The sequence below is a fragment of the Mustela nivalis genome, assembly GCF_964662115.1.
Source record: "Mustela nivalis genome assembly, chromosome: 11".
NCBI lineage: Eukaryota > Metazoa > Chordata > Mammalia > Carnivora > Mustelidae > Mustela > Mustela nivalis.
The window spans coordinates 105,739,876-105,765,946 of NC_139030.1; the positions used below are offsets into that span (position 1 = coordinate 105,739,876).

General features: G+C 41.7%; 1 protein-coding gene across 4 annotated transcripts in view; it reads left to right on the forward strand.

Moving 5' to 3' along the window:
* HECW2 (HECT, C2 and WW domain containing E3 ubiquitin protein ligase 2) overlaps positions 1 to 26,071 on the forward strand; it is a 368,867-nt gene that overhangs the window by 195,253 nt on the left and 147,543 nt on the right. For 3 of the 4 annotated variants that reach the window (XM_082689013.1, XM_082689011.1, XM_082689012.1), the window contains one exon: positions 23,565 to 23,672. In XM_082689013.1, coding sequence (XP_082545139.1) covers positions 23,565 to 23,672 — 108 coding nt within the window. Of the gene's footprint in view, positions 1 to 12,035; positions 12,361 to 23,564; positions 23,673 to 26,071 lie in introns of those variants that run through there. The other variant, XM_082689014.1, reaches the window with a different exon arrangement.

The following is a 26,071-nucleotide window of genomic DNA, read 5'->3' on the forward strand; positions in this document are numbered from 1 at the left end:
AAAGTGTTTTTTTTTCTCTTTGTAAAAATTGAGATAAAATTGACATCCAAACTTTATACATGTTTAATTTTTTGATATCATAAATTATTTTATTTTTTTTTAATTTTAAAAATTTTTTTTTAAAATTTCTTTTCAGTGTAACAGAATTCATTGTTTTTGCACCACACCCAGTGCTCCATGCAATATGTGCCCTCCATAATACCCACTGCCTGGCTTCCCTAACCTCCTACCCCCCACCCCTTCAAAGCCCTCAGATTTTAGAACAGGTCTCTTTGGGTTGACGACTACTGAGTACTTGAAGTTTTAAATATTATTTTATTTTTTAAAAAGATTTTATTTATTTGTTTGTTTGTTTGTTTATTTATTTGACAGAGTGATAGCACAAGCAGGCAGAGAGGCAAGCAGAGGCAGAGAGAGAAGCAGGCTCCCCACTGAGCAAGGAGCCCGATGCGGGGCTTGATCCCAGGACCCTGAATCATGACCGAGCCGAAGGCAGTGGCTTAACCCACTGAGTCACCCAGGCGCCCCTTAAATATTATTTTAAACTCAGATTCAAACTACTTTTCATGTGGCACCTTCTGCTTCAATTTTTTTTCTTACTGTTGCTTTATCAGATGTATCTTGAATCTGTGTTTTGTCCCCTAGAGGTGTCCTTATGATGAATGATACTTGTGATTTTTAGCATCTTGAGAAATGGGTTATTGCTAATATGTGGTTAGCTACAAGGTCACTCTTTTTGGCAGCTCCATTTGACAAATAAAAACTTCTTTTGAACATGAACTTTAAGACAAACAATATTTTCCAATGTCAGAATAGTTTCTTATTAAATATAAATTGGAAAGGAGAACACAAAATGTGTAGAAAGATAAGAGAAAGATGCCAAACTTAATTTTTTCCTGTATTACTGTTTCTGTTTCTGTGTTTTTCTGTCACACTAAAACCAGATTGAAGCCTCTTTCTTCTTGTTATTAAAGTAGGACAAGTTCATTAGAGACAAATTGGAAAATATGGAACAATGTAAGAAACACTTAGGTCTTCTGCCAAGCAGTAATTACTATAAACATTTTAGTATGTTCCTTTTACAACTTCATTTTCATAAATAATATGTGTGTTTTGAAAAAAATTTTTTGAGTAGAGTTGATGCACAATATTACATTGGTCTCAGGTATACATCACAGTCATTCAACTTCTCTAGATGTCGGGCTATGCTCGGAGAAAGTGTAGCTACCATCTGTCACCGTACAGCGCGGCTCCAAGCTCATTGACTTTATTCCCTGTCCTGCGCTTTTTATTCCCATGACTTATTCATTCCCTAATTGGAACCCCATGTGTTTGTCTTCACTCATTTTGCCCAGCAACTCATCCTCTTCCCTCTAATAACCATTAATTTGTTCTCTGTGTTTATAGGTCTGACTCTGCTTTTTTATGTTTGTCTATTTATTTGTTTTGGTTTTTAGATTCCACACATGAGTGAAATCATATGTATTCGTCTTTCTCAGTCTGACTTATTTGGCTTAGAATAATACCCTCCAGGTCAATCCAGGTTGTGACAAATAGCAAGATCTCATCGTTTTCATGGCTGTGTAATGTGTGCACATGCGCGCGTGTGTGCGGGTGTGTGTACCCCGCATCTTCCTTACTCATTCATCTGTCAGGGACACTTAGATTGCTCCCACATCTTAGCTATTGTAAATAATGTTACAATAAACATAGGGGTGCATATATCTTTTTAAATTAGTGTCTTCATTTTCTTTGGATAGATATCCAGTAGTGGAATTATTGGCTCATATGATACTTCTAAGGTTTTTAATTTTTTGAGGAGCCTCCATACTGTGTTCCACAAAAGCTGTTAAAATTTCCATACCACCCCACGCTATCTACTGCTTCAGTGCAATCCCTATCAAAATACCAACAGCATTTTTTACAGAACCAGAACAAATAATCCTAAAATTTATATGGAATCACACACACACACACACACACACACACACAAAAAACAAAAACCAAATAGCCAAAGCAATCGTGAGAAACAAAAACAAAGCTCGGGGTATCACAATCCCAGATTTCAAGATATATTATAAAGCTATAGTAATCAAAACATTATGGTACTGGCATAAAAACAGACACACAGATCAATGGGACACAATAGAGAGTCCAGAAATAAACCCATGCTTCTGTGGTCAATTAATTTGTGACAAAAAAGGCAAGAATATACAATGGGGGAAAAGTCAGTCTCTTCAATAAATGATGTTGGGAAAAGAATGATGATGATGCAAAAGAATGAAACTGGACCATTTTCTCACATCATATATAAAAATACACTCAAAATGGGCTATAGACCTAAATGTGAGATCTAAAACCATAAAAATCCTAGAAGAGAGCACAGGCAGTAGTTTCTTTGACATTGGTTATAGCAACATTTTTCTAGATTATGTCTCTTAAAGCAAGGGAAACAAAAGCAAAAATAAACTTGGGACGACATCAAACTGTAAAGTTTTTGCACAATGAAGGAAGCCACCAATAAAACAAAAAGGCAACCTCCTGAATGGGAGAAGATGTTTGCAGATGATATATCCATTTGGGACTAATACCCAAAATATATAAAAAACTTCATTCAATTCAACACCATAAAACCAAACAGTTTGATTAAAAAAATGGGCAGAAGATCTGAATAGACATTTTTTTTCCAAAGAAGGCATACAGACGCCAACAAACTCATGAAAAGATGCTCAACCTAGCTCATCGTCAGGGAAATGCAAATCAAAACCACAAAGAGAGATCACCTTACAGCTGTCAGAATGGCTAAAATCAAAAAGACCAGAAACAAGTGTTGATGAGGATATGGAGAAAAAGGAAGCTTTGTGTTGGGGAAATATTATATGTATTTTTATACCCAATTAAACTCATATTGTGCATATAGCTTGGCAGTATACTTTTCACATTATCATGAACATTGTCCACGTCATTAAAAGTTATTTGGAAACTTCTGTGATAGCAACATAATATTCTCTAATATGGCTGGTTGTGCTACAATGTACCTATACATTTATTTTTAGATAAGGTAAGTTCTAATTATTACAAATCATACATGACACAATGATCACTGGCTTTATATAATCTTAGGTGGTACACATTTCTGGAACAGGTGTCTTATTTTGCTTATTAAGCCATGGCAGATAATTTTTTTTTTTTTCGTGTAAAATGATGCTACTTTTCTGGTTTTCTTCTCCCCCCTCCCCTTGTATTATCATCCTTTACTGAAGGGAGTTTTTAAATTTAAAAAACAATAGCTTTTTTAGAATTTGATTGAGATATTTATTTATATACTCTAAAACAGATTAGAAGGTAAAATTACAATTCCTGATGACAGCAATCTGTGATGGAAATGCTTACAGACCTTTAAATATAGCTTGGTAGGGAAGGGCGGAAGTGAAACAAGTTGTTACAGTTTGTTCCAGGAAAGGCATTTTGGATGAATGCCATCTCCTTTTACAAAGATGTCTTGTAATTTTACTTTTATCTGCTTCACTTAACCTTTCCCAAAGCGATCACTGAGACAAATGTATGTAGTACAATAAAAGGCATTAATGTAATTCTTTTTTTCTCAAAAGATGTTATTTGAATTTAAGTGAAATAATTGAATTTGTGCCCAGTTTAGTCATGCCAATAATGCAGGTTAGGGAGATGCTGCGGTCAGTTCATCTAACCAGCTGCCTTCCTGGTGGAAGTACCTACTTAGTGTCAGCATTTGTTGCAAAAATAAAATTCTAAAAAGTTCTCCAAGTATTTCAATGGTCTAGAGTCTTCTCTGTTGAGAATAACAGCACTAATATCTGAGAACTTATGGACAGTGAGTAAATACTCTTTGCCAGGCACTGTCTACTCACTGTTCATATCTGTCCACTCCTCTCAGAATTGTGCTGGTCACGCATTGTTATTGTCCCCATTTTATCGAAGGACTGAAGTTTCGGAAGGGTATTCATTGAGCAAGGTCACACAGCTAAGAGACATCCATCTGGGCTGCAGAACCAGGGCTATCCTGTACTGTACTTACAAGCCGTTAGAGAGTGCTTAGTCCTATAAGTAACCGAGTAGATGAGAAAATGTCTTAGATTCTATTAAAACATGTTGAGAAAACATAATGAATAAGTTTAGTGTATGACTTGTAACTTTTAAACATTACAAAATGAACTTACGTACTTAAAGGTTGACTTTATTCTCTTGAAAAGGGGGACACAATTATGTAGGGGAAAAAAGATCCTCCTTGTTCATTCTTCTGGCTGGAGATCTTGGCAAGCAGGAGTGCCGTTGCTATTATTGTGACTTTGTCCGTTGTGTGTACAGATATGTACTGCCAAAGTCTCTGCCCCACACCTTTTATAAACACAGTATTTAACTTGGAGGAGAAAAAGTTATTCTTGGCAACACTCACGTGGCAGAAGTAGCAACAGTAGGGGCCACCAAGGAGTGTACGGACTTGAGCTGGAATTGGGAGACTCTTGTCTAGAATTGAGCATTATTACTGTCTCAGTAAAGGAGAGAATTATTAATCAGTTTACCAGTAGGCAAGAAAACTGCAAAGTGAGGTCTGTGTCCCGTGTACATAAAAGTATAATATATTGATACTTTACTGGAGCCGTTGCCAAATATCATGAAAGTCATTAGATAGCTAATAAGGACCTAATACTAAGATGACCAAAGCAATGAAAAGACCTACTTTTTGAGAGCAGTCTGGAACAATGGATTCTTGGGGGCAAAGACTCACAGATGGGGTATTGCTATGATGATGAAGTTCTTCACTGAGTCTGCAACTGTTAAAATTCAAGAGTCTGAAATTTGAGACCTATACTTATAAATGAAATGGGCCATTCTATGCATTGAAGGTAGTTTTTAGGAAATTTTACTGTAGTCTTATTCTAAGAGGTGGTGCAAGCTAAGAAGAAAAACTGATAGATTCACGAAAGCGCATAGATTCATGTATCGCCGAAAGATTCAGAGTGAGCTCGTGTGAGAGGTTAAGGATGTTCTTGTAGACATTCATTCAAGAAATCCTTTCTGGCTGCTGTCCTTTGAGACGGTAAAGCCACTTTGTAGCCAACTCTGGGCTCCCTGGATGCAGCAAGCGTGGCTGAACCCCCGCCGGTCTAGAGCCCTCAGTGTTTCTCAGATTCCCTGTGGTCATTCAGTTCCATAAAGACACCAATCTTTGGTGAAATAGAATTAAAAGACACTTAGAAAATGAAATGAAATAAAAACAAGATCTACAAAATATAAATTCATATTTTCATCATCATCATCATGATTATTATTATTCTTGGACAGACTTAAAACTACTCTGGCAACTTACTGTGAAAATTTCTAAAGGCTCATGTTCAATTTCTGTCCTCATCACAGATCATTAACAGTAATGTCACGGCCCAGGGCTGGTCCATAGCCTGTATTTTGAGGATTACTGTTCTAGATTTATGTATAAACAAAACCTTTTCTTCTCATGTTAGCATCCATTTCTGTCTTCATTTTTGTCTGCACTGGCTTGTCTTTCTATTATACTCACTTTTTTCCTTCTTCTAACATGGACTGATCATAATCATCTTGAGAATTGTTAGGGTAGGGGACTCTGTAAAGGTACGAAGATGCATGTCTATTTCTTATCATCTAATAAAACACATTTGCAAAATCAGATGTGACATTTGCATATACACATATGCTAATGTATGGTCCAATTAGATTTTGAGCCTGTTGGCAATGTGGAGTTCTAGTACAGCTATATCAGAATTAGCTGGGCAGCCTTCAAAGACCCATCCTACAACTACTGAATCAGAATTTCTGCTGTTTGCTCTATGGAGACTAAATTTTAAATATAAGTCCTCAAATGCTTCCATTATACAATAGAATTGGAGAACTGTTCTTTCAGGGTTTGGGAACCGATGTAATTATTTGGGTCTACATCATGCGCTATGGTGGTAAAGGATAAATCCTGAAAAATGCTCCCTGTGTGGGTATAGTGGAGTCTTTACTTACCTGCTTTTAGCACAGAATCTTCAGGATACGTTATGGAGTTCATTGCTATCTTAGTCATATGCGTAGCATAATTAGAAAAAGGCAGTGTTCTCTTTTGACAGACAGAAACAACACACAAATGCAAATAAAATCATTTTATATCCTTTATTGGCTTCATTTTATTTTCAGTGTTACACTCCTAAAATCTATTTTTTTTAAAAGATTTTCTTTATTTATTTAGAGAAGGAGAGAGAGAGGGCATGAGAGGGGAGAAGATCAGAGGGAGAGGCAGACTCCCCAGGGAGCTGGGAGTCCAATGTGGGACTTGATCCCAGACTCCGGGATCATGATCTGAGCCGAACGCAGTCGCTCAACCAACGGAGCCACCCAGGCGCCCTCTAAAATCTATTCTTAAATTCACCGTGCTTTACAATATAATTTTATTTGGAATCATAAATAACATAGCTGCAGAACCCATTAGCCATGTAAGTAAACAGTTGTTATGAATTCAGCGAGTGAGGTGGGATTATACATAAACCGCCTTCTTTTTGTTAACGATACATTGACACAGGACAACACAAAATTCATCAGTGAGTAAAAACACAATACTCTTAGATAGTTATACAAAATCCACCCATAAGGAGAAATACATCCTTCAGACTTGCCAGATGCAGGTCAGTCAAATAAAGGAGATGCTGTGACAGCTGGTCCTTTAACTCTGTGGTGGAAATTACGAAAAGGAAAAAAACCACATTTATTCTTATTTCTGTATGTCTTTCATGTGTTTGGCACATGACATCTGCTTGTGTTAGAAAAATGAGGGTAATTTATTCTTGTTTATAAAAGCAGTGAATCACAATTCTGATGGTTTGGCTTGAGTGGACATCAGTAAAGGAATTTTCTTATCCACCTAAGATGAGAATATCAGTCTTTTGGGGACATGACTGTCTTCCAAAGCATAATGATAATTTCCCAGATAGAAGTACAAAACCGTGAGAAAGTCTGCCCACTTTCTCAGGGTTTTGTACTTCTATCTGGGAAATTATCATTCTTACTGAACTGAGGATTCTTCAGAGACGTTGCTGCTGTGACACTGAGTCAGCTTCTGGAAGATCTTCCTCGCACCTTTGTCCTTGAGATTGTGCGCCCTGGGTCAAGTCACCTGACCTCCCGGAGCTCACTTCCTCTATCTTAGGGAGAATAGCACCTCTCAGAATTGCTGTGAGAATTCTATCAGTTAATGATTCTAAGATGTCAAGTGTAGTTCTGGTCACTTGAGAGCAGGTAGGTAGTTATTTGGGGGGGACGTTGTGTAACAGTGGGCCATGTGTGGATGAGTTTGGATGTCGTCCAGACTCTCCATCTCAAATTCAGCTAGTTTTTTGGCTCTGGGATTCAGCTGTGTGTGAACAAGGTGTTGGGCCTCTCTGTCCCTCAGTTTTCTTAGTTTGTGAAATGGCGATTATCGTGACTAGACCAGAAAGTTGCTCTGAGGACTGAGTGAGGGAGTGTGTATACACACTCCTAGTGCCTGGCATGTGGTAAGTTCACAACAGGTAACAGATGATAGCCTTTATTATTTGGATTTAATTTGATTGCATACCAGTGTCCAAGCTAAAATTAAAATTCCATGTGTTTCCTGTGCATATCAGCGACTTTTATTTGAGGTCCAAGGGATCTTTTAGCACTTGTCGCATATTTGAACAGAGTTTCAAAACATTCTCTGATTTATACTCAGACTAATGTGTGTTTCCATTGGAAGATTTGGGGGATTGGAAAACAAAGTGACGAGGTGACAAGCATTCATCTGCTGTTGAATGAACACAATGTCAGAAAAAAAAGCCTCCAGTAAAAGTTGCAGCAGACAGACAGGCCCTCGGTACAGGACTTAAATAATGCATACGAATGATGTCAGACACGAGGCATGCAAAATGCATAAACACAAAGGAAATTCATAATGGGCTTTTCAGGAAAAAGGTCGTTCCTTCCTGATGTGCTGACCTTGATTCTGTTTTGTGTTTTTCGCGCTGGCATAAAGATGGATGGAAGACCGGCTGCTGATTTTTTCCATTGCCAGTTAGTATCGTCGTCTAAGAATCGTGTCTCTGCGCTTTGCTTTACTCTTTTTTGCCGGGTGTGTGTGGGGGGGTATTCTTTTTTTTTTTTTTAATTTTAATTTTTTTATTTAAGTATTTTAATTAAAATTCTTTATTTAAGTTGATACACAATGTTATATTAGCTTCAGATGTACCCCATAGTGATTCAGCTTCTCTGCACTGTGCTCTGCTCAAACTGTAGCTACCATCTGCCACCATACAGTACTGTCACGGTATCACTGACTGTATTCCCTACACTCTGCATCTTATTCCCATGCCTTATTCATTCTGTGAGCTTAGGGAGTAAGCTACTGTAGTTGAGCGGTGTCTGATGTTCTGTGATTCATCCGTTCAGCATCCACAAAGCATAGTCATACCCATGAGCATCCTCGCCGGATCAGTAACTTTGAATGTTGACCACTCTGAGCCCCATTGGCTTTCAGAAGGAGATCTTTTTTTTTTTTTTTAAGATTTTATTTATTTGACAGACAGAGATTACAAGTAGGCAGAGAGGCAGACAGAGAGAGAGAGAGAGAGAGAGAGAGAGGAGGAAGCCGACTCCCCGCTGAGCAGAGAGGCCAATGCGGGGCTCGATCCCAGCAAGCACCCTGGGATCATGACCTGAGCCGAAGGCAGAGGCTTAACCCACTGAGCCACCCAGGCGCCCCTCAGAAGGAGATCTTATGGAGAAGAGATAAAGGGACACTTTTCATTCGCTTATTCTTGTTTCCCTTTCTCTCACTTTACACTGATGCTTGAAATTTCTAGTCTTTCCTCCTCCACTGGCCTCATCTCTCCCTCAACCCTCTGCTCTGGTCCCAGTGGTCCTCCTTCAGTCCTTGAAAGTGCCACTCCGCTTCCCAGCCCAGGGCCTCTGTACAGCTCTTCTATCTGGAATGTTCTCTCTCTTCTCTTCCCTCTTCTCCTTCCCCAACCTTCAGAGCTTCGTTGCCTCATTAATTCCTTGAGGGAGATTTCTCTTATTCGCTGGCCTGGGTCCTGTCAGCAGCTCACCCATTCTCTTAAGACCTCCTCTTTTTCCTTCCCCTTTTCCTTGTTCATAATAGTAACCAAAGAATTCATTTTGTATTTGTTATGTAGTATTTCTCCCTCTCTCTCAAGAAGCTCTACCAGAGGGTGCCTGGGTGGCTCAGTGGGTTAAGCCGCTGCCTTCGGCTCAGGTCATGATCTCAGGGTCCTGGAATCGAGTCCCACATCGGGCTCTCTGCTCAGCAGGGAGCCTGCTTCCCTTCCTCTCTCCCTCTGCCTGCCTCTCTGCCTACTTGTGATCTCTCACTCTCTCTCTCTCTGTCAAATAAATAAATAAATCTTAAAAAAAAAAAAAAAAAAAAAAAGAAGAAGAAGCTCTTCCAGAAAAAGCAGGGGCTGCATTTGTCGTGTTCCGCATGGCCTCCCAGTGCCTGGCACCATATGCTCTCACTGCGCGTGAAAACACGAAGATGTCACAGGAATGCGAATTTGGTGCTGATGTGCTTCTCGTTTTATTTGTTGTTGTGGATTTTTGAGGTCTTTATTCACACAGGGAAGTGGTCTGAAGAGAGGATAGCATACGTAAATTTCGTGGGCCGACACGATGCTCTTTCGGCCCTACCTTCTCAATGCAGTGGTCTGCTGTGGTCGACGAGGTACTGGCCGAATTCCCTGTGTTTCAGAAGGACCATCTCTGTGAAAAGGTACACATATATGATGGCCTTAAGTCTACTCTGTAACATCATCTAACTTCGCTTGATCTGCTTTAGAAGTGTCTAGATCAACTTGGAAATCTAGTTCCCTTCTGACAATGGCTTGTGCTGTGAGGACACAGGTTTCCTTTACATAAGACAACAGCCTGTTTGACACACATGAACATTGGTGACACATGGGTGGACCAGAACCTAGTTCAGTTGCAGTGGCCCATCTGGCAAATGGTACAGTATTTGGAAGGGAGAGAAACCTGGCTTGGGGATCCAGAGTGGTGGGAGCAGCAACAAGCTTCTCTTCAGCCCCGTGGAGTTTGTTGGCCCATAACTAATGGGAAATAAGGAAATAAGCAAACATTTAAGCCTGTGCACTCCTGGCTGGGGAGGAAAGCAGAGACGCTGACCTTGTTGAGAAGTCCGTCGTTCAAAGGCTCTAGTCAACTTGGATGCCAATAAAAGGAAATGAATTCATCCTTTCTAGATTTCTTTATCCTTACTTCCTTTCGGTGACCGAGCTGAGTTCGTGAGGTTACTGGCATTTTCTGGAATGTTATCTGAGAAAGGCAGCGTGTTGTAAAAGAGCTCAGGCTTGGGTGCCTTCAGGTAGGACCCCGTTTGTTAAATCCTGGCCGTTCATCACCACCTCCTCCCCGTGGGCCTCGGTTTCCTGATCCGTAACACGGGCCTGATAACACTATTGACCTCAGCCTCGGAGCACAGGGCTGTTCATGAGACTGTTTCAGAACCATGTGTGACGTGTCCCTGGTAGCCAGTGGGCAGTCTGCACTTGTTCTTACTGTTTGCTCGCGTGCACCCAAGAATCCGCAGTGGCGTGTCCCAAGCTTTGGCAGCGTTGACGTGTCGGAAGAGCCCTGGTGGTGACTCTGGACTGCCAGGCTTGCCGTGTCCTTGTAGTCTATTGTAGAATCAGCCCCAAGCTCTGTGGCCCGTTGGGGCTTTATGGCAAACTATGTCTGGATTAAAGACATGGCAGAGAGAAGATTGTATCCACTAAATGTGGCACAGAGTTTGAACCTGCTCTGTCTCACTGCACAACAAAACTTGTGACCGATGAGGATATTTTATCCCGCTTTCCTGGATGTTTGCTGGAAGGATGTGGTCTTGTAGCCTTCGATTGCATTCACCCAGTCAACTAACACTTAATGATTGTGACAACTGCCCTGGGCAGATCGGCGTCACGGGCCCCTCTCCCACTAAAGAACAACGCGTCTCATCTGGAAATTCTTCCGCTGTACCCAGTTCCTGGGATGAGACAAGAGCATAGCTAACTACATTGAGGGTTTTCATCCATTTTTGCATTAAAAATGGCATCTGAAGGGGGCGTCTGGGTGGCTCAGTGGGGTGGGCCTCTGCCTTTAGCTCGGGTTGTGATCCCCGGGCCCTGGGATCGAGCCCTGTATCAGGCTCTCTGCTCAGCGGGGAGCCTGCTTCCTCCTCTCTCTCTGCCTGCCTGTCTGCCTGCTTGTGATCTCTGTCAAATAAATAAATAAAACCTTTTAAAAAATGACATCTGAGGAACATCTGGGTGGCTCAGTGGGTTGGGTGTCTGCCCGTGGCTCAGGTCATGATCCCTGAGTGAAAACATTGGGCTCCTTGCTCAGCGGGGAGCCTGCTTCTCCCTCTGCCTACTGCTCCCCCCGCTTATCCTTGCTCTCTCTCACACACAAATAAATAAATAAAATCTTTAAAACATAACATCTGAGAATAACTTCAGGGTTGATAACCACAGTTTTGGATTTTCATTAAAGCTAGATAATGTTTCAGAAAGTTTTAGTCGATTTTCACAATTTGAAATCCCAAGTCCACAGATTTCATTCTGGATTAATTAGAATGCTATAAGCCTCTTTCGGTAACTAAATGAATGCTCCGTCCGATTAATCATAATAGTACATTAGCGTTTCCAGATAATGACCACTCTATTCTTAGTAAGTCAGACAGAAAATTCCCTTCTCTGTGATAACAGTTTGTTGACATCAGCTCAGTCCATATGAGTGTGTGTGTGAGTGTGTGTGTGTGTGTGTACATATAACTCATTCTTTGGAATTTTCCCAATGGGAATAAAGCACAGGAAGGAAGCCGAGGGGAGGATGGGGCGATTGCATCCTGTACCCTTTACAGGGTGTGGCCACGACTGCCTCAGCCGAAGGGACACTGATAGGTTGTGTTTTTTCATTTAGGATGCCTGACAGTCTTGAGGAAAAGTAGGAGTGGCTCTCAGTGTTTATTTAGCTGGACAGGAGTCTCCTAGGAAAGGTCTGCTCATATCCCGCTTAGGATTTCATTTCTAGAACTTGGGAAAGAGGAAGAGAAGCAGGAACATCAGTGAGGTAGGCCCGCAGAGCTCTCCAAGCCACGTTAGGACTCCAGACCCGCCCGACTTCAGTTCTGGTCTCTTCTATGAATGAAATCGTCAAGTGGGCAGGCCGGGGACAGGATTTTAAGGAGAATGGAACATGTTTCTTGCTGCTTCCTAAATATGGTTTGAAATGATTATGGATTCAACCCTGGCAAAGGCAGAGAGAAATTCCTTGGGATTATATGAGGTAAGATACTAGAAAGTTCTGTGAAATGAGTTCTCCCCTCACCAGATTTCTGAGTCCACCTGTGTGGGATTTAGAGTTCTCTCTACCTTTCTCTTTGAAACATTCTTAAATGTGGTCCCCCCCCCCCAGCTTGATCAGGACCGTTATTACCACCAATGTGGTGTGCTTATCCCATTTAATCATTTGACAACTCCATGTCATTAGTGCTGGAATTAAAACATTTAAAACTTTCGCAACAAGGGGCACTTGGGTGGCTCAGTCAGTTAAGCATCTGTGGTTGGGTCAGGCCATGATCTCAGGCTCCTGGGATCGAGCCCCGAGGCAGTGAGGAGTCGGCTTCTCCCTCTTGCTCTGCTCCTCCCCACCCCCGCCATGTTCTCTCTCATTTGTTCTGCTCTCTCTCCCTCTCTTTCTGTCAAATAAATAAATAAATAAAAATCTTTAAAAGATTTTAAACTTTTACAAATAAATATGTAGTCCCTGTGCTCAATTTCCTGGTTTCAGATAAAGTACTTTACTATGATGTTAAGTACAGGTCCTACCTACAATAATATTTGTCAAAATGTCATTTGAGTCTAAATAGATTTTATGAAAGGTAATCTGCCTCTGGATAATAATGTTTTGGTGTTTTGTCAGATTTTAAAGCTCTTCTGTCATGAATGTTATAGCCTATTTATTTGTAATGTAATGTGTATATGGACAAGTATTCACAAGACCCTCGCATCTTAGAAACTGTTGATTTAACGACACTCTTTCAATAAAACTTTAATTTTAGAATAAAATCATGTTTTTGTTAAGGTTTTCTTGTGGCAGTTGTAGGAAACTAGCCCAGCTTTCTGCAGACCTTTGAAATCTGCTCTAATTGTTCAAAAGACAGGATGAATCCAGGGCAAAATTTCAGTTCTATTCTAATCCATTTTCAATGAAAAAAAATTACTTTTTGGCTACAAAATGCCAATCAGTGGTTCTCAAGGTGGGTAGGATGTTGCTGTCTATCTGTCTGTCTTTCATATAGCATGCTGTCTGTCATATAGCACACAGCTGGCATTTAGTGCCCAAGAGCTAAGGACGCTATCATTGCTATAATGTACTGGACAGACCCAGTAGTGCCCTCATTTGGAAACATAGATAAATGCTTACTTAGTTTAATGAAAAGTAACTTATTGGTTTAGTAAGGATTCAGGTGAGTATGCTAACTCTGGGAAAGTGGTTCACCTTCTGATCAAGCCAGTGTGGATAAAGTAGGCACATCTGCAGAATTATTCTTTAGTGTTAGTAACAATGAATGTTCCAGAAAGGTTGCTCTCCCATACTTCCAACTAATATTTTCAGATTGAGTTTGGATTAGCTCTACTAAGTATTTGGTTCACTTTGATGAGCGTAACCTCCCTCTTTCAATCAAGTTAGCTGTTATAGTTCCTGATCCTTACTGTAAGAGCTCACTAAGATCAAAGGTGTGACTTACCCCAACTGAAGGATGCTTTTATGCTGAGCTTTAAACTGGATCCCATCGTAGCACGATTTCATTCCTGGCAACTTTTAACACACATAGAGCCACAACAGAGATTTCCTAGTTAAACACGATATTCCCAATACAAGTTTCATTGTGTAGGCACACGAGGGGCTCTCTGCTTAAAGGCTGAGCTTAAAGGTCATTGACAGAATTTTAGTCTTTGAGTGACCTTCCACTCAAGAACTGCACAGATTGATCTACTCTGTGCGAGAGACCGTGTTCCGTGTGAAATAGCGTCATGTCCTGTCATTGTACATATGGACTGCACTTCTGCTCGTTCGGCATCCAGATTAAGGAAGAAAGCAGTCTCCAAAAACATATGAGTTAGCATGCTTTTGTTTTAATTGATGTATGTTTATGAGAAATTAGGATAAAATGGATTTCCTTAAAAGAAATTTAAAAAGTAAAAACTAAGGAAATGAGGTTGAGGAACTGTGCTTTTGAGTATGAAAAGAAAAATGTAACTTTCTATGAAAGAAGGAAGAAATGGACTAAAAAATTTTTAAACCTCACATATGTTGCTCCTGGTATGTGCCACATTCAAGTATTGTACCTAGTACTCCTTACAGCTTTCAGAGCTAAGTGCTGTTATCATTTTGTAGATTAAAAAAATGAAGTCTATGCAGTTTTAAGACTTGCCCAAGGTTATGGGTCCAGTAAATCAGAGAGATGGAATTAAACCCAGGTCTGCTGTTTCTCAAAGTTCTGGGATCTTACCATCACCTCATTGCGGCTGACTGGCAACGTCATTATGAAGTGGTGTATGACTCTCTTGGTACCTGTAATAAATGATTTGTACCTAAAACATAAAGCATACTTCTCATCTTGGTTGAATAGGAAGCTCATGTTGGTTGAATGCCAGAGATATATTTAATACATTGCGTTAAGGGTTTTATTGAGTTACTAAGTGACGGAGAATCTGAGCTTTCTATTTTGACTGATGAAGGTTGGGTGTGGGCAAGTTGGACTTTCGGGAGTTGTTTGGTTAAAGAGAGGGACAGGAAGAGCATGGTGGGCTTAGAGAGTGAAATTCAGGCTGGTGGCTGGACTTGGGAGAGAGCTTAGAGGTGGATGAGTCATCTCGCGGTGTCACTGGACTGAAGAGTCTGGAATGGACTCACAGCCTTCTGCACCAAGGCTATTGATAGCTGCCGCAGCTCTGCGCATGCAGGAAAGATGGAGATGGAAGGAGAGGGTCACGTTTGGGTTATGGCCCTGGCGCTTGGTGCTGGGCCTGGGCGCGACGCATTGTGGGCTGTCTTCTGCCCTTCGAAAGTCCACTCCGCACAGGGCAGCCAGAGGGATTTTTTTTAAAAGGTGGATCATGTTACTTACGTGCTTTAAGTCTCCCAGTGACCTTTCCTCATCCCCAGCATGGAACCCAGACTCTCCACAGTGTTCTAGATGGAAGGTGTGCGAGAGCCTCTAGGAGCGCAGCGTCTGGGCTCACTCTGCACAGGCCAGTTTCAGGATCTTGGGCGGATTTCCCAACTTCTCTGTGTCTTATCCCCGTCATTGAGAATCTGATAGTGGTGCCTCCCTCAGAGGATGGTTACGGGTGTCAACGAATCCATAGGGACAGAGACATAGAGCAGTGCCTGACCTTGATGCCAACTCTGAGCTGCTCTTCACTATCTGGTATTCTGGGCCGTGACTGAAACTCTCAGGAGGCATTGGCCAACATGAGTTCAAGTATTGCTTCTCACCGATCTGTTGGTGGTTTCCTCCCTTGTCAGAATGAGTATTCAATCAAGTAGTTTGGGATCAAGTATTTTATGTAGAGATTGGCTTAGCGGCCCGTCCTGCCTCTGCTGGGGGTATGTATGGCTGCAGGTGTGAATGTTCAGGAGGCCCCTCGGGGTGGAGGGTGCTTAGGACGTGGCTCTGAGTCACCCAGTGTGGATCTTATGAAAGATTTCCCATTCTCCAGGATGGGCTCCACCACCCCTGGTCGATGGCCTGCCGCAGAGGAGATAACCATGGGCCATCTCTTTCAAACTCGGGGGTGCATGGCCTTGAATCAGCACGTGTGTGCCCACTCCACCATGCGAGGGCAGCGACATGTGTGCCTTCTCTGGCACACGTTGTACCCCAGGGCCAGACCCGGCCACCTAGCCATCAGCACTTTTCCGCCTCTGTTGCTTTTTTGTCCTGTGATGTGCCTTTTTCTCCCATCTCTGGCACATTATAATCAGCAGTTCTTTCTGGTATTTATAGGAAAATAGCTCTTCAAGTTAGAACCTAGCCATAGTCATTAGTGGGTACGTCTCAGCTGGTGGTTGTGGTATCAGGATCATAATCTCTAGGAAAAAGAGGAAGCATCGGTGTCAGGAATTGGGCATCTAGGGAGACTGGATTAAAACTAATGTCACCTTTGCAAATTCATGAGGAAGTCTGTTAGTGAATTCTCACAGTACTTCATAAGATTGGTATTCTGTGTGGCCCAATCCCTAGTAAAGAATCACTCTCCCCTTGCAATGTAGTTCAGATCCCAAAGTCGTTGTCAGAGTTTCTCTGTCCCACTGTAGCAGGATTCCATAACCTGCCTGGCACATACTTGTAGAAAATTTGCAAAAACTTTTAGAAAATTATTAAAAACAATCACACAGTCCCCGTGAAGTTGTGCTCTTTGTCTAGGTCTACAAAGATACTTTTGATTCAAATTGTTGTTTAGTCCAGTGCTCTCCAAATCCCAAATCTCAGGGCATCTAATTTTTGAGTACAGCCAGAGTACACCAGGCCCCTCCCTGATCCAATCTCAGGACATAGTTACATTTGATTTGTATCCAAAAGGTAATTTGAAACAACTTTAATGTTTATGCCATTTGTGAGGAAATGTGGGGAGGAATTACTTTAAAGCAAAAGAAAAATTGCAAGCATCATTTTTCATCTTTCTGGCACAATCTGTCATATGGCATCTTTCTTGAAAACTTTCTCATTTCTAACTCCCCCTGGTTGATTGATAGAAGAGTGAAGGCTTTGAATATATATATGTATATATATATATTCATATATATATATATATATATATAATTATGAATTCATAATTATATAATTCATAATTATATATAATATAATATATTACATATATTATTCTATTTGTATGTATATATCTCAAATATATATACATATATATTTGTTCCTATTTTATCTCTACCACTCTATGGAGATTTTGGAAATATTAACAGGGACATAGAAACATTTGCAAATCCAAATTATGTTTGGATATGTTTGAGATGTCTGGTCACGTCTCCTGTATATTTTCTTATTATCTTAAAAGCTTGTTCAGAGGACATTTCTGGAATCCAGAAATCATGTACAGGAAGAACAATCTTTTAAAGGTAATTTTCATAGTGATCTCTGCATGTGAAATATTATGGGGAAAGAAGAGTTTTAAAGAATAAGCCTTTCTGGGGCGCCTGGGTGGCTCAGTGCATTGGGCCTCTGTCTTCAGCTCAGGTCATGATCCCAGGGGCCTGGGATTGAGCTCCACATCAGACTCTTGCTTGGCAGGGAGCCTGCTTCCCCCTCTCTCTCTGCCTGCCTCTCTGCCTCCTTGTGATCTCTGTCTGTCAAATGAATAAATAAAATCTTTAAAAAAAAAAAGAATAAGCCTTTCTGCTTATATTATTTTAGCTTTCTGTGGCATTTGAGGAGAGAATTCATTATTTTAATTATTCTTTACAGTCACGTTGTGTGTTAATATAATTAATTGTACTTTGCCAAAGATGAAAAAGATAACATCCTGGGGCCCAGGCAACAACACTAAGTTTTACAGCTGAATTCAGCTCTAAATATGGCCACTTGTTTATTGCTTCCGATGACCATTCATAGAACTAAAAAATGAGCCCCCTTGGTAATGCAGTATGTCTGCAGAACATGAAGCAAAGGAGTGCCCGAAACACCTTAATGACTGGCTTAAGGGTGTAGATCTCCCAAAGGATATCTCCGTGTGCCTCCCAGGATACATCAAACCTGATAGATCCCGAGCCCTATGAACTACACACAGTCACAGGGAGTGCTGATTGTCCCGCTCTGTTCCTCTTTCACACTGCAGAAAGTTTGCACGGCCTGATCACGCACTCTTGGCGTTGCATTGTGCCTCTGTTCCAGTCGCCCCCCCAGTCCCCACACTGGGAACTCCTGATGGCAGGAAGTGGGTGCTTCTTCTCTTCTGCAGTAGGCAGTCAGCGAGTGCTTTTTGGTGAATCAATGAACAAGCTAACAAATGAGAAGGAGAGTTGTTAGCAATGAACAGGGCCCAAAGCGTTGCTGTGATTGCTCAGTATCCCTGCAAATAACCACGGAACAGGTTTTCCATGTGTGGCCTTTGTAGTAGTATCTCTATTGGAATTAGCTGAAATCCAGACGCCTGCGTCCTAACTCAAACCTATTGGACCAAACTGTCTGGAAGAGCAGTCCAGGAATCTACGTTTTAAAGAGCTTCAGGATGTTCATCGTGAGCAGTGGAGGTGGGCAGTCGTGACTGGGGGGGATCAGTTAGCTAAAGGGAAGAGTGGCCAGTGATGATTGTTTCCTAGTGAGTGTGGCCGACATGTTGGTAAATTTGCTTATGTAGAGATTTTTTAAGTCTCCACCATGTTCCTCCTAAAGATAATGTGATTTTAATTAAGGAAAGGGGTTCTGTTTCTGACCTAATTAATTAGTTCTGCGAAAATTATCTGAGCCAATAACTATTCTGTAGTTAAGAGATTTGTGTGTGATGTCATCTTCTATCTCTACGCCTTTGTTTTCTGGGTCCAAACACTTTATTTGGTTCTCCCTTGGAGAAACAGACTTAACAATTAATTCCGGTATTCATAACAGAATAAATGGAAATAGCTCTAAAGAGTAATTAGAAAAAACACTAAATGAAGTCACTCTGCAAAAGTATCATGGGCTGCTAAAATAGGCAGGAGGGAAGATTTTCAAGGTTTCTTTTATCATGTTCCCATAATATTCATAAACAGGTATACAATTATATCGAAAGGATTTTTAGGGCTTTTGTGTGTGTGTACTTTGCTTTTCTATTTAGAGAAAATGTACTGCCAACCAGACTTGTAAGAGAACAAAAAAGACATATGAGTGGACAAGCTTTATATAAACCATACCAAACAAAATTAGATTTAGAAAAGGTATTTAGGTACATGAATTAAACATCTTAAGTGTTTCTTTCTTGTAATTATATTCCAACTTGAAAGTTACCCAAGTATCTAGAATATGTGCTCTTAGAAAATAAGACTATTTTTTTAAAGATTTTATTTATTTATCTGACACAAAGAATGAGAGAGATCACTCGCAGGGGGAGCCGCAGAGGGAGAGGGAAAGAAGCAGGCTCCCTGCTAAGCAAGGAGCCCAGTGCTATGCGGGGCTCCATCCCAGGGCCCTGAGATCATGACCTGAGCCGAAGGCAGATGCTTAGCCAACTGAGCCACCTAGGTGCCCCCCAAATAAGACTTTTTCAATTGGAAAACAGATACTTTAATCCTAGTAGGAGGAGAAATAAGAATGAGAATGGAAAAGGGAGTGAAGAAGGGAATGTTCAAAGAGCAAAAACAAAACCAGTTAAGTGTGCCTTATAGAAGCAGACATATTTTTAGGTTGAAAGGAAGAAACTCAAAATTAAGGTGATTGGTAGAGGGGATTGGGTCAAAGCCTCCTCCATAACGGGGTAGAACCCTGGGCAAGAAGGGAAGCTGAAGGCATGGATACAGAAAAGATATTAGAGAGATGAGACCTAACGTTCTACATGTTTTGAATGTTACCCGCTCCACACCAGAGCGTGGAAATGAGCTATGGGATGTGAGGACCGGGGCAGATTGGACTAGTTGTTAAGAGAAATGGGAAAAGGAAGTAGCCAGGTACAAATGCAACAACTGATGATTGGTTTTAAAAGCCAACAAGATTTCTTTGATCTATCACAACGTTCATTCAGTGGAGGAAGAAATAGATTTCTAATTATGTGTACATTATAGTTGTAGGGGGTTTAGTACCCTTTGGTTGGTATGCCATTTTAAACTCCGTTCTTTTTCTTCTTTGGAATTGGGGCATTTAAAAAAAGACCAAATAACCTAATATGCATGTTAGATGAGGGGAAAGAAAAACAACTCATGCAATCTGGGAAAAAAACATTCTGTTCTCAGATATCCATGAAAAATAGATCTCAGCGTAGGAATGCTGTCACAGGAAAGGTGTTCTGGGTCCAGACTAGAATTGACTGCAACCTAAACAAAGGTGTTAGTTAACCTACTTAACGAAGAAAATTTTACTCTGAGGGACCAATTAAAATTAGTCTTGAAATAAAGGAAGGCAGTGAGTCATACGCGCTGTTCTTGACGTGGTGTGACCAAGGCTGGCCAGAGTTGTGCCAGTTTGCAGCAGTAGGAGCTGTAGTGGCCGAGGAGGCCGTGATAATCCTATCGAAATCATTTGTGCTCTGTGCTCCTAAGCTGGCTTATTTATACGGACTTGATATTTTCAATGAAGTGTTAGTGCCACTCATTGGCAGAGGGCCTTGTCTCTGTTGGTGATAATGAATGATCAGAAACATCATCTCATCAGAGAAAAATTTCAGCCTAAAATAACCAGACTATTAACGAGCTTGGGTATCTGCTGTGTGGCAGCCACCATGCTTGGTGCAGAATAAGATCTTCCCCACGGAGATTGACAGGGTGGGTCCCCTGCTGTGGCATTTTGAATCGAAACAGACCCACCACACTTCCGCTGTGGGCTTGCTCGTCCCAGTTCTGACCCATTTCTCATCTTTATGGGGCGTTGGAATTCCAGCTGAGCCCGAATACCCACAGTACATTTTCAACATTTTGCTTCAACTCCTCTTTTTTTTTTTTCTTTAAATATCATGAATTTAACCAAATGGAGTTGTCTACGTGACCTATAAACCAGTGCGGGGAATTAAAGTCTAAGATACATGGCTTGTCCCAACCCACAAGAGCTGGTAGGTACCTTGAATGCACAAGTCTGATCCGTTTCTTGGAACAGGCTCTTCGAGACAAGCACCCATCACTGCACCCCCTTAATTCCTACTTCACACGGGGCAGAATTTCTGCCTTGAAGTGGATGTGGCTGCCAAGGAAAGAGTTTCTTAGTGGCCCTTCCTGGGACAAGAGATGCCAATGCTGGTTCTCTGTCAAAGTTCTTTTCCAGGAAACATATAAAGGGAGTGTGGAGCCTCAGTCTCACTCTGTCAGGAGTGTGTCCTTCGTTTGGCTTAGCCGATGGTGTTGGGAGAAAAGGTCAGTAACCCCGAAAGTGCCAACCTCCTGCAGTGAGGTCGCATTAGCGAGGGCAGTTTCACTACCACAGCTTTGTATCACTGGGATCCTGGTGCTTGCTCCTTAAAACAAGACGTAATGCTGCCTCCTCTTTCCTGAAGCCTCAAGAGGAAATTTTCACAATAATATTTTCAGAAAATTCGCTGTGTGCATAGACACGTTTTAAAAAATAAAAAAGCATTTTGGTTGGCTGGACACCTTCTAGTCCCTGTTCCTGTAGTCTGTTCCTTACAGGGCCCAGCTTTTTGTGGCTTCCAAGTGACAATAGCTGAAAAAGGTATATTTATTTGCAAAAACAGGAGAGTCTCTCTCTCCAGCCAAGCAGCTCCTCCCAGTAAATTCTCTTTTAGATGCGTAGCCAGCATCTTTGTGCTCTAGACCAAAGCAGTGATGCTGTTGTGGGGATTCTGGGTCAAGTCAGGCACGATGAGTCTGCATCACTGATGGGATTTTAGGGTGGTGGGTGTATCTGTTAGGAATTGTGTGAAGATGCAGGTAGAGTAACCTATCTACAGTGGCTTAACCAGCTACAATGTACTGTTGCTAGGTAGCAAGCAGCCTGAGGGCACGTGGTGCAGAGCTGAAGGACTTGTCGTGGTGACTTCTGGCTTCTTGCTCTGCCATCCTTCGCATGGGGCTCTCATCCAAGAACAGAGGGGAGGGAAGAGCAAAAAGGGTTATTGAGTCTGCCCTTGACTCTGCCCTTTTTAACTCAGGAAAATAATAGCTTTCCTGGAAGTCCCACCCAGTAGACTTCCATTGCCATGGCGCGGGCCAGAGCTATGCCACGCGCCACCCTTTGCTGCAAGGTATTCTGGCGAGGTGAGTGTCTTTAACTGGGGACACTGTTGCCTTGGGTAAAACTGGGGTTTCATTTGGCAAGGAGGAAGCTCAGTGGAGGGCAGTGGCCGGGGTCTGCCCCGAGGAGCCCCACGACATCTATCACAACCCGTTTTCGGTGACCGCCTTTTAAATATCGGCTTTGCTGTGCTGCTCGGAGAAGGAATGGATGATTGGCCTCGTGTTGCTTGTTTGGGGGGAGGGGACGGCAAGAGTGTGTCATGCTTCCCCAGTCCTAGAGAGGACAGTGGCCCCTTCTCGATCTTTCACGAGAAGAATTGTTGACGACAGTGTGCTCAGCGCCAAAGGCGGGGAGGACCATCGCTCTCAGAGCGTCTCGGCTTATCCCTGTGCTGAAGGTCGTGGGCTCCCAGCACAGCCCCAGACAGAAACCTCTCAGGGCTGGGCTATCTGACCCCTCGCTCTGGTCCACTTTCCATTTCTTCCGTGCTCCAGAAGCATGAGAAAACAAAGGGCGGGCGGAGGATTTTCTTCTTAGGACGATTCCCTTGAGCTTGGGACTTGTCCCCTCTTCCCTGTTTCCCAGTGTCCCTCTGACCCCATGTCTGGCCGGTCCCAGCTCTCAGGGAGAGCGTGTCCTTCACCTTCCGTCCTGCGAAAGGGATTTGGGGAGACAAGTGAAGTGTGTATGACTTGAAGAACTAGTGTCACTGTGCACATTTCCATGTACCTATCAAACTCTGAATGGTCTTTTTGGTTATATTTTCTATTCTAGACCCTGGGACAGAGCTTCAAATTAGTGTGGTGCGGGCAAATGATAGAATATGAACTTCAGCCCTTGGGGTGGTGGGGGAAAGCCTGGAGCCCTCCGAACATCCCTGCCTTCCGTTTGATGTTACTAGCGTCTCTTTCGTGTGTCAATGCGCTCTACAAATATGACTGTTTTCTGTGTGCTGGGAGGTCAGAACGCTTGGGAAGTGCTGTTAGAGTCCTGCTCTTCAGGTCACTGTCATCTGTCCAAACAAATGCCTAAACCCTTTCTTCTTTTTTTGTATTGTTCAAGGTTTTACGCCTTTGGCTTTTTGTGAAAGGTTATCCTAGCAGACATGATGATTTGGTTGGTGCCTCCTGAACACTGTTCATGGCAAACCTGTACTGTGTCTTCACTCATTTTCATAGCTTAAGGTCCCCCCTTTTAAAATTCCATTTGGAGTTCTATTAGGGTCTCCCACCTTTGCTCTTCCTGTCTTTTTATCTAGGATTTTGTAGATGGGAGCGCACCCAACTCCTTTCTTACCTGTCAGCTGACCACTGACCCTGCAGTGGTCATACCCTTTGTTCTTTCCAGTTTCGTGTTTTGGGGACGTTCATTGACCTGGCCAAGCCCCGAAATGCCAGACTCCTTCCACCCCGCCCTGGTTCTCCCGTATCAGTGCAAGTGCAGAAATGCAGGGCAGCGGTCGCCTCGTCCTACTGCCTGTTAATACTTCCCCCTTTATCTCTTCTGTCCTTTATTTTAGAACTTGCATTAGTCTTGGAGCTAAGGAAGGACACATAGGTTGCAATTAAGCTGAAAAGTGTTTGTTTGCTTTTTCCAGATGAGAATTCTCCAGCCAACTTCTGGGATTCTAAAAACAGGGGTGTGACTGGAACCCAAAAAGGGCAAATTGTGTGGAGAATTGAGCCTGGGCCCTATTTCATGGAACGTAAGTACGAAACGAGAAATAGAAGTTTGTTACGGGACATTCTATAAATACCTGGAAACCTAGGGGGTCTTTTCTGAATTTATTATGAACGTTTTTGGCTCCAATTTACATATTTATGCCATGTGTCTTCAAACTGGGAAATATATTGTTTTAGAAAATCCTTGTTAGAGGATGTTCACATATTTTTAAAAAGCGTGTGTAAATATGTGTGTGTGTGTGTGTGTGTGTGTGTATACACACGTGCACATTACATGTACCTTGTGAATGTGTAGTATATAAAGCATGTATTTATTCTATTATTTATTTTAATACTTTATGTATTTTATATACCCTGTATCTACATTTGTAATTAATATTTATTGTATTAATTTCAAAAAGCAAAAAGAATAATTCAAGAATTTTATTGGCCGATAGAATACTTGGCTCTCATTTCCTCCCGCAGCAGTAACGACTGTGTTTGGGTCCCGGTCTTTACACGGAGGTGGGAGAGTCGAGGTCATTTTTAAGAACCAGAAATTGGCTGCCGGTAACTCAGCCATAACCCAGTTGACTTGATGATGTATTTTTTGATAAGGATAAATGCTTCTACATAATATATGGTTCACAGAAATATCTTCTTCCCTCTTATTTAGGGTGAAGGGGAGTACTTATATTTGCCACTAATACTATTGAGAACATAGTACATATGTTTTTATGGAACAGATAGAAGTGTGAATGAATATGTGATTTACTGGTTGGTTGAAATGAACTTTCACATTTGGAGAATTCTTTATTAAGGTAGAAAAATGGGCTATTTAAAATTCTCCTGAGTTGTTTAGTTCATGTAAGAATTTAAGAGATTTAATATAGGTGAGTGTGTGTATAGATGTTAGTACTAAAGGATGGTACATATTAAACCTTAAAATACAAAGTAAGATTTGATTAAATGAGAACCTGCTATAAGTGTATTTTTTTTAAAAGATTTTATTTATTTATTTGACAGAGAGAGAGAGATCACAAGTAGGCAGAGAGAGAGGCAGAGAGAGAGGAAGGGAAGCAGGCTCCCCGCCGAGCAGAGAGCCTGATGCGGGGCTCCATCTCAGGACTCTGGGATCATGATCATGAGCTGAGCCGAAGGCAGAAGCTTTAACCTACTGAGCCACCCAGGTGCCCCTATAAGTGTATTTTTATTGAAGTATATAAATTTCTGGAGTATAAAAAGTTATTTTCAAAGACGAACATCTGTCACTTTGAATTGCCATTAAAGACATCAGATAATTTCTTCCACATCCTTAGTGGTAGGTCAGCATTTCCTTAACTTTCTCTAATCATGCTTCTCTCCCCAAAGGACTGTCTTTTTTTTTTTCGTAGTTCAGTAGCTGGCTGGAGTCTCTCTTGAAACCTTAAGGGGACTGCAGTTTTTAAGGGAGAATGCGCACGCTGTATCAGCAAACGAGGGGGCAGAAAAGCAGACAGATACGACACAAATCTAACGAGTATCATGACCCATAGGAAAAAGTCTGAAAGGGGATTTGCCAAAACGTGAACATGGGTTGTCTCCTAGGAGGTCAGATTATGGGTCATTTGTTTTCCTGGCTCATTTCTACTTTTCTTTACTTTCCAACATTTGGCCCAGTGCTGGCATCGCCATCCACTCATGAGAAAAGTAAGTGATAAAAGAATGTGGGAGAACATGGAATGGGTTCTTTTCATTCAAGGCGATTCCTCCTCTGGAAGGATCCCAGGATTTGAGAGACTGATAGAGCTGAGAAATTTTGCCAGCTGAACTTCAGGGGAAAAGGTAAAGCAGCCTCTTTTTCTCTCCAAAGCGCCAGACCGCTAGGAGTGATCACCTGCGCCGGTTCATGCCGTGGGGCTCGCGAGAACCACCTGGGAAGAGTCAGTATCACATACGGCTCTGTTGGAACACGATGTGCGAGAAACCCTATTTGCAGAGGCTCCCACTTGCCGGGGTTGATTTTATTTCTCCTCCCAAAAGCTTTAGAGATTTGTAATGTCCTGGCTGATCAGGGTGTGCTAATACCTCTGTCCGGATGAATGTTTTTTTTTTTTATAGCTTGCTCTAGTATTGAATAGAAATAACCTTGACCATTGAAGCTAGGAACTGGGAATGAAGAGTAGGGTTTTGTTGTTGTTGTTGTTGTTGTTATTTTCTCCTTTCAATTCCACCTTAATTCCGCACACACAAAATTGGAGATATTGTGTATCATGGATGTAAAACTGGAAATATGCGGTAATTTTTTTTTTTTTCTTTAAGGACTGAGAAAAGTCGTGTTCATTGAAATCCAAGATAGTGAGTGAGAATTACGGAAAGATTGGGCTTCAGAGTAAAGTTTATCTTTTTTACTCAAAGTGAGGGCCCTCCACACATATCCCTATCCTTTCAATGTAAAAAGCTC